The 16,944-nt window shown below is 38.4% G+C and overlaps 1 protein-coding gene across 1 annotated transcript; it reads left to right on the top strand.

Annotated features, from left to right (window-relative positions):
* Positions 1 to 240: 240 nt before the first annotated feature.
* Positions 241 to 16,734, top strand: LOC139135434 (fibropellin-1-like). Its single transcript, XM_070702812.1, has 19 exons — positions 241 to 410; positions 1,422 to 1,692; positions 2,041 to 2,172; positions 2,433 to 2,558; positions 3,698 to 3,919; positions 4,247 to 4,366; positions 5,290 to 5,421; positions 5,638 to 5,760; positions 6,049 to 6,183; positions 6,747 to 6,911; positions 7,307 to 7,447; positions 8,383 to 8,529; positions 9,179 to 9,307; positions 11,482 to 11,610; positions 12,086 to 12,190; positions 12,577 to 12,699; positions 14,644 to 14,742; positions 15,286 to 15,366; positions 16,491 to 16,734. Exons 1-19 carry the CDS (start codon positions 321 to 323, stop codon positions 16,574 to 16,576), a joined length of 2,556 nt encoding a protein of 851 aa, XP_070558913.1. The 5' UTR covers positions 241 to 320; the 3' UTR covers positions 16,577 to 16,734.
* The last annotated feature ends 210 nt before the right edge of the window (positions 16,735 to 16,944 follow it).

Raw genomic sequence — 16,944 nt, 5'->3', positions numbered from 1 at the left:
ATTGGAATATTCATGGTTTCAAATTTGCCCATATTTTGATGTATGTGTGTGTATAATCTATGGCACCTGTTGACACCGGACACCTAAATGCATCGTCAACCTGCTTGACTATCATGGGAGAACGCATAATTGGTCAAGACAAGGTGTACTCTTTGGCATCTAGCCAATCAGAATCAAGTGTCCCCTGCAGAGTGGGGTGAGCATAGGCAAATGATTTGTAAAATCCAGTGTTTGTCCCGTCATCCATTTTTCTCATCCGTCAGTTTCACTTGTGCCACGTCACCCGACCCGACCCGACCTGAACAAGTTGAAGATACACCATGAGGCTGCAAGTGGCTAATTTTCTGGTGGTTGTGCTTCTCTCATTCTGTGTGGTCACTTTCTCGTTTTGGAGGGAAACTGTCAGGGCGGTAAATATCACTTTTTTGTGTATGGTCAAAGGGCAGAGGAAAAGAGTCAACTTCACGTCCAAAATCATGGCCGCGGCGCTTTTTTGTTGGCGGTTTTCGGAAAAGTTGCAGCAATTTTCCCTAAAGTAGTAGACTTCGGAAGGCTAAGCAATATTTTCAGATACATGTAGCATTTACCTTTATGAAAGGTGATCTAAAAACTAATACCTGTGAAAGTATTTAGATTGGTAACTTTCTGATTTTCTGCAAGCGATCGTCCACATGCGGTGACGATAATATTTCTACTTTTGTGCGAACGCGCCCGATGTGGTGCTTAGGTGACATTCACACTCCACTTACTAGTATTAGCCAAGACTGCATAATGAAGTCCGTGGTTTTACAACCATTTTCAGTAATAGAGCGCGAAGCCACTGCAGTGAACTGCAATAAAACTGCTCACACTAATTAGTTTCAGCTGTAGCCAGCTGGCAAAGTCGACAACATTGTATGTCCCATGCAGACAGTTTGTCTTGGGAAGTTGAAATAAAAAAGATTTGTACATGGACCAGTGCATGGTAATGTTACATTGTATCTTAATCTTGAACACAGGGTGCCAATCGTAAACTCTCATTTACAGCCCGAGCCTCAGACAGAGCTAGTTTTGCCTTTGTACAAGCAGACTTTTTGTCTGTATCAAGTAGCCTTGTTCAACACCAAAGTGGCCACGGCTACAGCTGAAACTAATTAGTGTAAGCAGTTTTATTGCAGTCCACTGCATTGGCTCGCGCTCTATTACTGAAAATGGTTTTAAACTCGTTTAAAAGTGGTTTGTGATGAGGGCATCAGTGTTTGAGGCTGACCAATCTTGAGCCTCGTTCAGACTTGTAATATCAGATCTAGTTGAGCCACAGCATAGAGAAAGTTGAAAGTCTTGCTTCACAATGCAAATTTAACTGATCGGCCGAGGTATCAAAATCAGATTTATCTGTTTGTCACATTCTCAGCTCTACGTTTTTCATATTCTGTATCCAGAACAGACAATACGACGCCGAGGAAAGTCCGAGAGCAGCCGAAGGTGACCGACAGGAAAACGCTGGCTACGAGGGCGAACTTTTCAATTTGGCACAGGTGGCTGAGGACGACGCATGGAATGCTAGAAAGACTGATGATGGCGCTGACGAATTGAGAGGCACTGAAAATCTTAACGGTCTTCCAGAACACGGTGTAAAACTTCAAGATCTCTTAGAGGAAGCGGAAATGATGAATGGTATTTCGAATGGAAATGTGATGCAAGACAATCTCGGTATGTGATCATCATGGATGGCTTTAACTCGATGTGATCAATGGGAGTGCTGTTAAAAATGTAACATTTTCCTTTCCCTTAACAAATTTAACGAAAGGATGAACCATTCAAAGCCGTATAGTAATCAATCTTGAATTGTCTTCTTTTGAAAGTCTGTACGGGACGAGTGAAGATAATTTGCCACTCATCTTCGAGTACAAACTGAGAGAGTGTTTAGTATTTGTCGTGGTTTAATTTTCTTCTCGGTTCTGGTAAAACAAAATAACTGTGTAATCTGGCGTTTCAATTACCATGGCCCTTTACTCACTGACGTCATTCAGTTGAACCTGTTATTTTTTACCAATGCAGGAAAAGCTGACGGCGATAGGTCATATACTGATTCTGAAACCCTAGGGGAAGCCATTTCACTTGACACGCTTAGAAGGAAAAAGTTGCAACTGAGGAGTGAAAAGCTGCGCGAACTGGCCAAGAAATGTAAAGGTGAGCTGTCTTGACATAAAGAAACAAAGAAAACCGTGATAGCGGAGACCGGCTGTGACGTCATTGATGCACATGGAAGACTAATATTAAAAAATAAAAATAGATGTATTATTAATGAACAACAAATATACATATAAAGCCAATAATCTCTGAACTATTATGTTGCTACGCCTTTGTAATATGAAATTTTCTTGTCCAACGTTACAAATTCCAATAATGATTTCAAGTTGACGTCAACTGTAATGGTTTCCCTTTTACAGAAGTGAGTCCGGAGTTTTGTGATGGTTGCGGTGACGCCGGAATATGTCGCCAGCCCAACTGGTTTGAAGGATTTTATTTCTGCGAATGTGACTATCTGTATTATGGTGAACATTGCGAGTATTATTGTAAGTGTCATGACCTCTTGTAAAAATACTTTAATGTTCAAAATTATTCCAACGAAAACAATATGAGAATGAAAACAATAAATGATTGGTGAATTCCTGCAAAATGCTAATCTTTTAATTCAAATGGTGCACAGTTTGAACTCACTCTAATGACATTGATTGTTAATTTCCTAAAATCATCCTACAGACGAGAGAATTTTCATTGAAGTGGTAAACCATGTACATTACCGAACAAATCTGTCAGTTCTCCGTATCAGTTCTGCGAAATGAGTAGTACGCCCTCTCGTGGTAGAAAGTGTAGCACCGTAAACAGGTATCCCTTGGTCCGCGGGGTGACGGTGCTTCTGAGGGACGCGATCTGCGTCAAAATTCAAAATTATGTTGGATTAGATAAGTTGAATTCAAAATTATCTTGGATTAAATACATTTATTCCATAGTTATTTTTATGGCATATTGACTTCTCTCGGGGATGTACGGTTGCATAAGCTACCATGCCGCGGTTTTTTTGTTTTGAAATGGTCGTTTCAGGTACGCATAGGAAAATGAGAACTTGCATTATAATGAAGCAGTGAAGAAACTTTATCTGAAAGCGGTGTCATTTAAAGGGACATTAGCTGTAACTACTGTTGACTAATCTTTCACTACTCTCAGCTGTTTCAATGTATCAACTACAGAATTTTACTATAATCCGATCATCATGACCATTGCCCGTTGTCCTGCTTGCCAACACAGCCTATATACGTGAAATGACCATTGTTATTGTTGATAAATGTATTCTAGTCCGGACCTGAATGCAAAATTTAAACAATAACAATGCAGATTATACTCATATAGGGTATATTTATGAGCGAAATATTAGGAATTTCTCAATGGTTCAGGGATTCAAACCAGAAACTGTAGATGATACACAGAAACAAACAAAATAAAAAAGTCACCAAAGTTACAGCAAATGGATCTTTAAAAAAAACCCAGCTTCTAAAGTACAGTGCTTATTTTCTACAATTTGTCGAGTATTGAAAAGGGTCAGCCGTATCTAGTCTATTAAACATCGAAAAATAAAGTTTTTAAAGATTGTCAAAACTTGGAATGAGGTGAGAAAACAGTACAATCCCTTCTTTATTATCACTCTTTTTCTTAGTCGAGAACGGATACCAGACAGAGCTCCCTTCCACCGAACCTTATCAGAATCCCACAACGGAAACGACAACAGGTGCAACAGCTTCTGAGTGTCTTGCAACGTGTCAATGGGGAGTCTGCAGCGAAATTGGAGAGTGCGTCTGTTACGAGGGATATACAGGTGATCAATGTCAACACGAAAGCTCAATCGGAACGACAGCCTCGCCGACCTTCGACATCACCGGTAGGTTTCTCGATTTATTCGTCACATGCTTGTGACGTCACGTTGTACAAAGATAGGGTAACTTCACGTAGGGAACAACGTGTGGGCAAGAAAAGTAGCTTACATGTGTATGTGAAATTATTAAATAATTTTTCTATATCCTGTCGTGTCATCATGAACAAAATTAGACGGCTGTTTTACGACATTTCTGAATAACCGTTGATGTCCTACTCGGCTAAGTAGAATAAGTGAAGGATAAACAGCGACGCTCTGTAAACATGGAACGTTTAAATTTTCAATAGTAAGGTTCTCATGCTGTCGGGTTGGTCACTTCTCCCTTTTTTCCAGATTACTACTGCCACCTGGATAAGCCGTGTCTTAATGGTGGAACTTGCGAACAGATCACCAGTACATATTCCTACTGTTCTTGTGATTTAAACCGATACTACGGATCTCACTGTCAGATTGGTAATGTACTCAACAATTGACGTCAAGTGTCGCAAATCAAATCTTGTCGTTTGTTGTTCGTTCTCATTCAAAGTAAACGCGTTTCATCTTTCGACTCGGCAGTTTAGGCAAAGCTTAATTTTTATTTGGTTTCCTTTGGAAAATAATATCTTTATTTGTAATAGTATTAAAACTTTGTTCTCTTCATTTTCCCTGAAAACCTACCAGCACGCGGACGGCAAACAAAGAATTTTATTTAAAGCGCCTTACAAAAAAATGATAACGAACACATGGGTGTTTCGTATTGTTGGGATTTGTGTATCATTCATTCAGTAATTAATCAATTTACTTCTATCGGTACATGTAATGGTTTTTACAGGTAGTAGTTTGGAGATTACATGAAGCGATTATTTCAACTGTGTGTCATATCAAACTGGCAATCAGTGATTTACATTCGCCGTTTGATCTGTAGAATTCGATGAAAATCAAATCGTAGAGATGTACCGCGGTCGTCGTGTATGGGTTTTTGCGTAAATCCTCTGAGAGTTGGCAGGCTAGGACAAACGTAAAACGAATACCAAGGACACAGAAAGAAAATGAACCAATGACTAGTATACCTTATTTTAATCATATTATCGTCTTAGGTACATCTTAAGTGTTTCCTATGAATTACGTCTGAGTTGTTCTTATAGCGTTGTTCTTATAGCACACTTAATTTCTCAGACAGATAATAATGCGTATTCTCTCGAAGTGTGGTCGTTTTCAAAGCTGCAGATGCAAGAAGTCATTTGTGAATAAACTTGAAGGGAATTACTGGACAGCTAAGTACAAAATCCCAAGGATGACATGTAGTCTCTTGCTTTGAAGTTGACCTCTGTATCTGACCTTTACTTTGATCGTCCAATAACCCTAGCTTGCTTTCTTTATTTCTTTCTCTCCCTCAGACTACGGCTGTGATACGGACGCCGATTGCCACGACCACGGGTCTTGCACACCCTTCGATCTCATTGGCGAAGGATATTCATACTGCTTGTGTCATAATGGTTACTATGGTGATCATTGCGAATATGAACCCGGTGAGAGTACCTCGCAACTTTTAATGCACTCTGTAACTTAACCATTTCTGTATGATACACAGAAAGTTTCAATAGCGTTAAAATATGGCTATAAAACAATCGAATGTAATGTGCGATCTGACTTGGACTATAGTTTTGACTGCAAATGGTAAATATAGACCGTGTACTTTATATCATATGCCACCTTTTTCTCTCTTGTTTTACAAAATCATGTAGAATGTTATTGTGAAAACGGCTACTGCAATTCCGATCAGGAGTGTGTTTGTGACAAAGGTTACTCGGGTGACCACTGCGAAATTTATGAAAGTTACCTTGAAAGCTATACCTACGACATCTACGGTACGTCTGTTCCCTTTTTTGTTTTGTTTTGTGTTTTGTGTTTGTGTCGCCTTTTTGCATACTTCTCTCGTCAAAAGCTTGTAACTCGTTGACTTAATATCTAGTTGTTCAAGAGCATCAAAGAAACTTCTAAGAACAACAGAAGACCCGGAAATTCACGATGAATTTTGAATTTGTGATGAACATATGGAATTTATGAAGACCCGGATGTCATCTTTAAATAACGGTAGTAGTAATAGAAGTAGTAGTTGTGCCGTTGTTTCGTCATTGCCATACTTACTTCAACAGATTACTTATGCCATCTCGACAAGCCTTGTCAAAACGGTGGAACGTGTGAAACGTTTGAGGATCAGTTTGGCGCCATTGAGTATTCTTACTGCAACTGTGATTGGTACAGATATACTGGAGACCACTGTCAGGATGGTAAGCTACTGCCCGCCACGTCTATTACGTCACGACACTATTACTTGGAGCCTCGCCCTATTGTGATCACAAAAATTGCCATTATTATAACAGTTGTGCATTTCATCCACATAACAGCACTGACAAGCGGGAGAACATATTTAAACTATTGTAATACTAAAAGCACACAGTTGTTGGAACTTGCAACTGTTAATTTGAGCATTGTGTTGTGAGACCCTCATTTATCTTCTATCAGTAAGGTTATAATAGATAGATGCATTTTGTTAACGCCTATCACTCGTTATGTTTACTTGAGGTTTTTTAGTTTACTTTTCAGGTGTATTACGACTTTTTTTATTACGAAGTTGATATTCTTACAACTCAAAGCAAAGCGAAGTAAAAAAAAATGTCTGCTCAAAGGCTTTGTGCTTAATTGTTTTCCATAGCGAGTTACTACCTTTGGAATTTGTTTAGATTTAAATTACTTGATCTTCTGAGCAAAATAACATTTTGGTTTTTGCCTTCCATTTTTACTGTGACTGTGTAGTCAATTCACTGTGATTCAAAATCCTTTCTATTGCAAGACAACGCGTGTCATGAATATAACAAATGTCAGAATGGTGGCAACTGTTACGAATACAAAGTGGATGAAAACTCTGACATGTACTCCTTCTGCTTGTGTGATTTCACCAAGTATTACGGAAGTCACTGCCAATATCAATATTATCAAGGTGAAGGTGAAGTTGAAGGTACGGTTACAATGCGTGCTTTGCTAATACGTTTTCATGGTTATTTTTATTATTTTACCGCGAGAGTTGCAAATTTCAGCCTTACTAGGACCAGTCCACAAAATCGTATAACCTTTTTAAATTTCATACCCAAAATTCTCCAAAGTTTTGCCTTGTTAGTTTATAATTAGCATGTATCTAACCTCCGCGCAGTATTTCTGCCGTTTAAACTCAAAGTCACACAGTCGAATTATTGTTTTCAGTAAATTGCTATCAAATTAGCAATTGTTCGAGAGTCCGATTATTTATCTATTTATGTATTTATTTTCATTTATTTTTCATTTATTTGATGGTTTCTTAAAATCCTTTTGCATGCATACAAGTATTTATGGCTCTATATTGGATTTCTAATACAGTTCATTGTGGTGAAGTTGAGATTGAAGACGAGTATTGTGGAGGATGCAACACTGGAGCGTGCTACAACAATACTTGTTGTGACAATGCACCGCATTGTCTGTGTGAGAAACTCTGGCAATACGGTAAACACTGTGAAATAGGTAAGACCCGTCAGCATTTCCTCAAGACCATCGAAAATAAACTGCGGCCATCGAAGGAGTCGTTTCACTGGTAAATGAACGGTTCCGTTTGCATGTTCGTCCAGTAATGGCAACGCTTAGGATTGTAAAGAAAAATTGACGTTCTGTGGTTACAGCTTACAAAACCATATTAACGTCGAAATTTCAAAAAAAAAATAATTTGAACACCGTTGTAACTACACTAATTAAACACATGTCTCATGTCAAAGGCTCAGAAAATAATTTGTACATTAACAAAGTCATCGACATGGTCACTGTCATTGAAAACATATGCAAACATTAACCACAGAGAAACAGTGTTGCGAGTAAATAAATACATAAACGCCATGAGTAATTTGGATAATTATTGTCGGTAAAAGACAGCGAGTGACTCTGTTTTGCCGCGTTTTAGGATATCCTATAGTTACACCTGAAACAAAGTCATAAGGCATATATCAACTCAAAAAAGACCAATAATTACTAAAATCAAGGTCGTGACGCTCATTATACCAGAACGGGGAAGACTGGTTAGAAAATTTTAAGCAGGCTAGCGTCATTATGTATCATGAAAAACAGAATGGGTAACATTAGACATGCTTCAGTAATAAAAAAGTTTTTATTAACTCTATTTGAAAGGAAAAAATCCGATAAATTGCCTGTTTTACTCATATGCGATGCGGATTCTAAAATCATTGATACACCCATGAGTTAATGTTGCAGTTTTTCTGCAGGTTTTCTTCGATGAACACAAAGCTCTGTGAGCAAAAATCTTTAAAATGGTTAGGAATTAGTTCTTTGTCATGAGATTGTCCGACAGTGATCATGAGACACGAAGTGTCTATCTTTTTTCCATGCTTTGGTCCCATGTTTGTTTCTAATGCTATATTCTTCATCCATTTCATTTATTTTAACCTAAGATATAATGGAAGCCTACCCGGGTTGCAATGAGGCGCTATGTACTGGGCATGGCGAATGCGTTATGAACCCATTCTACGATTTAAATGTTGGACCCAAATACATGTGCGAGTGTGACAACCAGTATTACGGAGACTATTGTGAAGAAGGTAATGTCTTGTTTTTTCATGTGATATTCTCACCAATTTCCTTGTAAACTTCAAGAAAAACACACTTGATGAAACGAAGATTATAGTGCCCAGAGATCTAGTTATTTTGATCAGAAGTAAATTAAGAGCTCTGATATATTCTCACACAATTTATGGATGTGACAGTTGGGGATCCGGGTAATCACGGGATATAATATTCCATCAAAAGCAGCAAAGAGTACACTGATTATTTAATTTTCCAACTTATGTAAGCATCTTTCGATCGGCTACACTCACTTCAAATCATCACGACGCAAAGGGTCAAAGTTTAATGGACTACAAAGTCGTGACCTTGCATTAAGAGATATTGGATTGTGTTTGGTAGTTTAATGCTGACATCTTTTTTCCATGAAAAGCGTACGTCGTATAATCCTGTTTTAAATCACCCGCGTCTTCTCTATACAACTGTAGCGAGCCACTAGATCACTCTTCATCCTCCTTTTCCTAACCAGATTGTAGTTACCGAAAACAATCTCACAAATGTTCATTTAGATTACCTTGCCGACGCATCACATCTCGTGGCACTGTATTTGTTTATTTCTTTTGGCACTTCTAAAGTAGAAACTGTCTTTGCTCGAAACTCGCCTTCTCAATCACTTCCTTATTTCAGAGATCGTCGGGTGTGCTCAAAACTGCGGCGGTAACGGCGAGTGCACAATGGACTACGACTATGAGGACGATGTGTACTATCAAATCTGCGCCTGCGACTTCGGATTTGACGGAGCCTACTGTGAAATCGGTTAGTCATCCTGCTTGTTCATAAATGCCTAATCCGTTGCTGACGTCTATCGCTCACCTTTACCTCGTCTACGATTGAAAGTATACTACAGAAAAGGAAAAGTTCCGTTGCGGGAGTGTTTAAGCGGTTAAATGAAAGCAACTGGATTTAGCGTTAATTAAGTTTACATAATATACACCACAGTACCCCCGAATCCTTCACTTCCGTGTAATGCGTCACGGTTGCTATGCGAGATTCAATTATGTTTGACTACACTGCCCCATAGCTAGAGAAACGCCAGTTTATATTCTTGTGCTTTCTCACTTACACAGTATTACTAATCTTACTGAGAGTTCTAGCGTAGTTTACCAGTGTGGCTCCACTATCTTCCAACGGGTCACATTGACTGTCTTCTGCTCGATAAAATGTGATTCATCTATGTAGTATACGTTCTTGGTTTTGATGTCAAAAGCCCTCTTTCTCGCTCTGTTTTGGTCGACGATTTGCTCAAACTTTCATTGAAGAAACCTTAACCAAATCTTTATTAAAATCTACAGTAAAAATAAGAGAACACCTCGCAAATGTTAGCTGTAGACAAACAACTGAAAATGTACCAAAATTGGAAATTCAAAATGGCCGCCGTCTCCGTGTTAACTTTATGGAGAAAGTGATATTTTCGATTTGCACACACAATTAGACAGTGAAAACTTGATTTACCCAGACAATTCTAAAGAGCCCCCACAAGCCAGTAGACCAGCCAAGCATTGTCAAAGTTTGAGCGTCCGAATATCTATCCAAGAGGCGCATCCTATTAAAACATGCACCAAGAATGCGACTGAATTCAAAACATGTGATAGCACTGTTTTCTAAAATCAACGCAATTTTAGCGCTAGCGGCCTTGGGCACCATGCGTTTTGAAAGCTGCATTATTCTAATAAAGAAAAGTGCCATTTCTCCGCAGGAAAGAGGGAGAGGACAATTAACCTTACATAAGCGTGTAGGAGAAAAGTCTCCCATTATAGCCCTCATCCGATCAAATTGTGAGACTATGACAATACAACAAACTATGCTTTTGAATGAGCAAACTGACTGGGAGACTAGAAACTATGCCAGAAAGTAGTTCTTTGTGTGTGATGTAATATGCATTCATTATGTTTTAAGTAGAGTGCGGTTAACGTTCCTGCCCCTGAGGAATGCCATTTTAAGTAGCTTTAATTTGTCGAGAATTCAATTAAGTCCCGTAACCGTGCAACTGAAAATGAAATCATGAATTGTGGCAATTGTATATTCCCTTTAGTTATTTGACTTAATAGCATTTACGTTAAACATTTATACTTATAGAGAAGCTAGGTTGGGATCCAGGCTCTGATAATTTCCGCGAGCTACATGATAATTGTTTATATCATTGCTGAAAACTAGGTTGAAACTATTCAGTCTGATTTTTTGTTCTTCTTCTGGCGATGCTCTCATTCTTGAGACTCTTTGACTTTTAAAAGGGAAATTGGAGCGTTGAAATACTATAATTATAAACTTTCCCTTCTAAGAAAATATTACCAACCATGAAGTTAGCCTATATTTTGCGAACTCCAGAGAGCAACGAAAAAGTTTGTTGATACGGAATGATTTCGTATCAGAAATGACGCCCCTTAAATTATACCTTGCAGAAACCGTGTTACTACATTATCGATTGTCGAAAACCTGCAAAAAGATTTCTACATAATCACTTGTAGGAGTCTCATTGTTAAGATACAGATTAATATATATATATATATATATATATATATATATATATATATATATATATATATATATATATATATATATATATATATATAAACTGCAGTCTTTTTGAACGATCGTGATGTCATTTATGGTTTATTCGACTTTTACATGTAGTACTTTATCGTTTGAATTTTTAAATCACAGGAACAACATTTAAGGTGGGAAAAACAGCGTAATGTTTTGTACATAACGGGGTACTGTAAAAAGAAGACCATATCAGTCGTACAGGATCTTGTGGAGGAGAAATATTGATGGAATCACTGCGTGCAAAGCATGAGATTGTTTTGAAGTTAAATTCTGCTCATATTTTCCCTATTTTATGGTACCTTTTTAATGACCTAATATTTCCATCTATGTCGTCACATCACGTAGGCGTCCTGTACATGTATTTTCTTGATTTATCGTCTGCCTAGATTTACGAGATTTACCGGAGAATGAGAAATGCCCCTGCGAAAACGATGGCATCTGTTTCTACGATTCGCAGTATAGCGTGACGTACTGTCTGTGTCAGATTCCCTTCACCGGTCCAAGATGCGAAACAGGTAAACAATTAATTACATAGCTAGCCATGCCAAGTTGACCCGTTAAGGTGCATAGTTCCGACAATGTGTAGTGTCTCGGACGCTTGTAGCTTATTGGTTGGTTCAGTATCATCAATATTTATGAATCATCAGTATTTATGAACATTTGAAGACAGTCAGTCAGTCAGTCAGTCAGTCTGTCACTACAACAGTCTTGGTTTCTGACTCTCGAAGTTGCTGCAAATAATTAAGATCTACCAATGAGATATAACTTTCCGAGCCGCTGCACATTGTCCCTGAGCAGTTAGCCAACCAAGAGCTCTGGCCAATTTTTATTTTATTGACATTAACATATCTCACATATTATGTGTGTAAATCATTCAATCATGGTAGTGCTGTTTCCCCTGGAAAATGCTACTTCGTTTGGAAACATTTGACCTTGGCAATCATGCAGCCATATAATACTGCTAAAACGGTGTTCTTAAAATTTCAATAGATGCAAGGTGTAACACTTCACAAGACTGTCAGAATGGTGGAGCTTGCGCAGATTACTCTTACTGCGAATGTCCGCCATCTTATGCAGGAAGCCACTGTCAGATGGGTGAGTTTACCTTGTCTTGTCCTCGATAAGTAAACCATGTAGTTCTCTTTATATTATGGCGTGCGTCGATGACAGAAGTAGTTTTCGTAAAGAAGGGAATGACTCGAAAATTCAACGAGCAATTTTTCTTTCCATGGAAAGTCCTGTCAGATCCAGAAAAGAAATTACGGACCTTTATCCTAAATACGATATCGAACTATATTATCGATGGAACTTTCTTCTCTACTCGAAGTATTTTAAAACAGTATAGTAGATAAAGCAGCCTCTTTACAGAGGAAGTACTTCGGCACATTATGTGCAGTTTAATCAGAAATAACTTCATTGAATTCGGTCGAAGATTTGTATGATAAAAACGTTCCTAGAACAGCTCTAACTAACCTCGACAGCTGCCGACTGCACCAATGGTCGATGTGCTAATGGAGGAACCTGCGTCACGTGTAATGAAGATGGCACAACCACACATCGATGTGAGTGTGAATTGCCTTACATGGGAGAATTCTGCGAAGAAAGTAAGTAGAGTTTGTTTCCTAGTGACATAATAACACATTTAACAAGACACCTACCTTTAGGCTTAGGTGGAGAGGGGTATACGTCACTGCCTAGATGTACGCTTTAAATGTTTGAAATAAAATCAGGACATTACAATAAATCCTGCTAAATTTAACACGTCTGTTTGCCTACATAAGCAGTTACTTTTATGCTTGACATTTAGAACGGGCTAAATGCAGAACACCTATCAAGACTCCGTTAATACATGTAAGTACGGTTGAGTCCAGCGTCAAAGTCGTCCAAATATAATGTATACTTTGCAGTGAAGTGATCGTTATATAAGCGAAACGGTTGACCCTGGAGCGAGGTTGACGAAATGGTTTACACTCATTCCGTCCATCATTAATAGTCGCTCACCTGTCTAGTTATACGAGTTATGACAATAGGCTAAACATAGGAAGGTGTTCTCTCGGCAGAAATATGAAAACTTTCATGTAACTCGGTAAGCCAGCCATCATTAGCACATCATGCATTCATTTCGGTCTCCATTTCCAGGTTTCAAAAGAACGTGAAGTGTCTAATAGTGTATTATACTATAGCTGATGTCTGTCGTCGGAAAGTGAGCGACAAAAGGGTGCTCACTAACTGTGAACAGAATAAAAATCAGTGTTAAGTACAAGTTCCAAACCAGAGAACGATTTTATATTTTAGGTTTCGATTTATAATTTGCATTGTGGAATTTATAAATGGGTAATGTTATATTATATCCATGTTACCATGCGCGTAAGCGTGTCCCTTGTTAATCCCGACGGATGCAGTCCGGCGGGGACTTATAGATTAGGTCTCGTCCGTCCGTCCGTCCGCCCCTCAGCAGCCGTTTCTCTGTTACCCCTGAACCGATTTTTTTCAAACTGTTTGCAAGGATAAAGTACTGTGGTATACATATGCACGTCAATTTATTTCACGATACGATCCAATATGGCCGCCGGCGGCCATTTTGTGACAGTTGGCAATGCGAATTTTTCATGTTTTTGAACCATAACTCAGCTATCCCTAAACCGATTTCATTCAATGTTGGTACACAGATAAAGTACTATTTCATATATATGCACGTCAATTTATTTTGCAATACGATCCAATATGACTTTACTGTCCCAAGTACATAAACATGACACCACAGACTACTATTAGGCCATATGTGATTTCCAAACATTTGACAAATTCACCCCTCTCCCCTGTAATGAAGCTACCATGCAAGCATGTAATTCAATCACCGTAATTCAAACACCATAATCCAGCGGGGACTATGTCATCAGCGATAACTTATTGGTAGTGTATATTGAACCTGTGAATCTCTCCCATCACCTTAATCGGACAAAGAGCCGATACTGCGACAGTTTGCACGATTTGACGACTCACTCACTATGACGTCACCTACAGTCATTTACAGAGAAATGAAATAAAGTTAAATGACTTAAACAAGAAAGCGCTACAGAAATAAAACAATTAGAATAAAAAGCCCAAGAACCTTTAATAGTTGTCATTATTTATTATTTGAAAAGCTGAGCATGAGTCGTTACAAACATCCATTGGGACTGTTGGTTGACACTGTTTAAAGGTAGTGATGTCCGCCTATAAATCTGTTCATTTTTTCGGATGAATACTGGAACACACATGCAGCATATAAACTCAAATAATGAAATCAGGACAAGAGAACATTTTATGCAAAAGCATACCATTAAATATCTTAGACACAATAGACAGCAAATAAATGTTCCGATTGGTATCATTATAGTAAGTCTTGATTCTACTGTCATGACGCCGAAAGGACATTTTATTATTAAGTCATCCGTTTATGCATTGATTGATTGATTCATTCATGCATGCATGCATGCATGCATGCAGTCATTCATTCATTCATTCTTTCATTCGTTCCTGCTTTTCTTTATTTATTCATGCATTAGATATATTGGATTACGTTGTACATACGGCAGCTGAAAATTACATCGAGAAGGTTACTGCAGTACCTGTTCCAATCGTACTTCCGGGTGATAAATCACGTGGTGAGTACCCAACGTATCATTAGAATGAACACGTGTATACATTTAACAACACAGCTTTCTAGTGATTGCCGTTGTACTGCATTCCTTGATGTCTACCTTTGCATTATTCATATTTCAATTTTGTTCATCGTCACGGACTTAACAGAGTACATACGATTGTGACAATCACAATATGCCACTTTCATCCACCAATTGCACCGTCGTACACATTGTTTGTGGGCCCGTTTTTCACAAAAATAAACCATTTTTACATCTATTTTATTCCTCGCTGAAACAAATCTTCATCAGCAGTGATTTCTCGCACAATTATCGTGGTTACTCCGCAGTACTTAATTTCCAAAACTACCTGTTTTCAATACATAGAACTAAAATACGAAGCTCAACGTTCACCGTTTAATCTTCGCAATTCACTCTCTCTCTCTCTCTCTCTCTCTCTCTCTCTCTCTCTCTCTCTCTCTCTCTCTCTCTCTCTCTCTCTCTCTCCTCTCTCTCTCTCTCTCTCTCTCTCTCTCTCTCTCTCTCTCTCTCTCCCCACGTATGCAGGTTATGTTGGTCACAAGAGCAACGGTTCTCTATCGAAATATAACAGCAATTTTCTGAAGTCTTTATTGACTGGTGTAACAGGTATGAGTAATGCAGTGTAATGTACGTCCCACATTCTTTCCCGTCAATTAGGCTGAATATTTTGGCAAAGCTGCAAACTTTAATTGCCAGGTTGAAATACTGATTTAACCTATCAGTCTTCTGAACACTGGATAATCTCCTAATCATGTCGCATAGTGTTTTTCTGTCGTTTAGTGACTCGATATTACAGATTCTATAGCTGTGCCGGGAAGATTCTAGAGTTCTCATCCTCTGTATAATTTATTACTGAACGAGCCGCTGACACCACCGTTATTTGGAGCACCATGCTATAGGCTGAATATCAAAAACTTGCTTTTGTCTTGAGGCCTGAGAGACAACGTAATGTTTGTGGATATAGCTTTGCCACAGTTCACTTCAATGTACATATATTTTGTGATCAGAGTTCACAGTGAATAGAGAATTGTTGTCTTTTGTATCGTTTTTGCATTTTTTGTGTTTGTGTCAATTGTATTTTATTAAGCACAGTGTTTGACGATTCGTCGACTGAATGAGGTGACGTGGTTTGTGTATGTGTGGGGGGGGGGTTGTTGAAATATTTATATCGCAGATTCAGTATTATAGAGTGAGATCTATCTCTGTTCGTCTTCCCTTCCTCGTGCATATGTTTACAGATTCTTCTTCTTGCATCGTGCAGGAGTAAAGATAATACACAGTCGTCCTAGCAACGAATAAAATTCAAGGAGACCTCACTTGAATTGTAAATTTTCAAAAGTTATTTCTTATCATCATTTCCCGTTTGCTGAGTAACTGTGTGGGTTTTTTTTTACGAATATTTTCTCCTAAAATGTGCCGACCCAGAGCTAGTTTTTTTCCAGCTGAGCATTTCGGCCACGGACACTGTGTACCTCAATCCGGTAGCGCGGTCTATAACGTTAGCTGTTGTATACTTTTTCAAGGCCAATTAGGGACGTATGGCGTGTTAGCTGGTTGTATATACTACCTAAGACCATAGAGAAAGATAGCTGTCTATATGTTTCTCTGTGCTAAGACCGAGTTGTTAATGTGTGTTAATGTCATTTAACTTGGCTAAATTGATGATTTTTTTGTGAACTTAATAACTATTTATTGTCACTTGTCTTGTCCATGATCCATTTCTTTTGCAGGTCATCATGACGCAACACGTGGAAAAGTGCAACTTAAAAATTTCCTGCAGAAGTTGAAAATGCCAGGTCCACATTCCATCAATTGAACCCTTCTAATTCACACGTCGTTCACCACTTGTGATGATCATCTCGTTATTTTTGTTGGTTTAATGTGAATAGTGTATATTACAGAGTTTATTTGTACATCTATGTAAAAATTCAAAAAATTGAAAAATATGCCAGAATAAATTACTTTGCCACACAATGTCGTGCATTTTGTGTCTGGTTCAATTACAAGATTGTTTTACACTAGAGATTGTCCTACCACGTTACAGAATGTTTGACCTGAGGTTGCAAAACAAATTACACGCCTTCTCTATCCCATGATCTAAAGATAGTCACCTGTTTTCAAAATTCCGCTCTGGTCCTACGCGCCCCATAGACGTGTCTACATCTTTTTCTCAGGCATATATGT

Source organism: Ptychodera flava, chromosome 6 (assembly GCF_041260155.1).
Source record: "Ptychodera flava strain L36383 chromosome 6, AS_Pfla_20210202, whole genome shotgun sequence".
Lineage (NCBI taxonomy): Eukaryota > Metazoa > Hemichordata > Enteropneusta > Ptychoderidae > Ptychodera > Ptychodera flava.
The sequence above is the reverse complement of the archived record's forward strand: the minus strand, read 5'-3'. Positions and strand labels throughout refer to the sequence as shown.

Coding starts and splice junctions, on each gene's coding strand:
- LOC139135434 (XM_070702812.1), top strand. CDS start 321: ATGAGGCTGCAAGTGGCTAATTTTCTGGTGGTTGTGCTTCTCTCATTC. Junction 2,559..3,697: donor TGAACATTGCGAGTATTATT/GTAAGTGTCATG, acceptor TCTTTTTCTTAG/TCGAGAACGGATACCAGACA. Junction 4,367..5,289: donor CGGATCTCACTGTCAGATTG/GTAATGTACTCA, acceptor TCTCTCCCTCAG/ACTACGGCTGTGATACGGAC.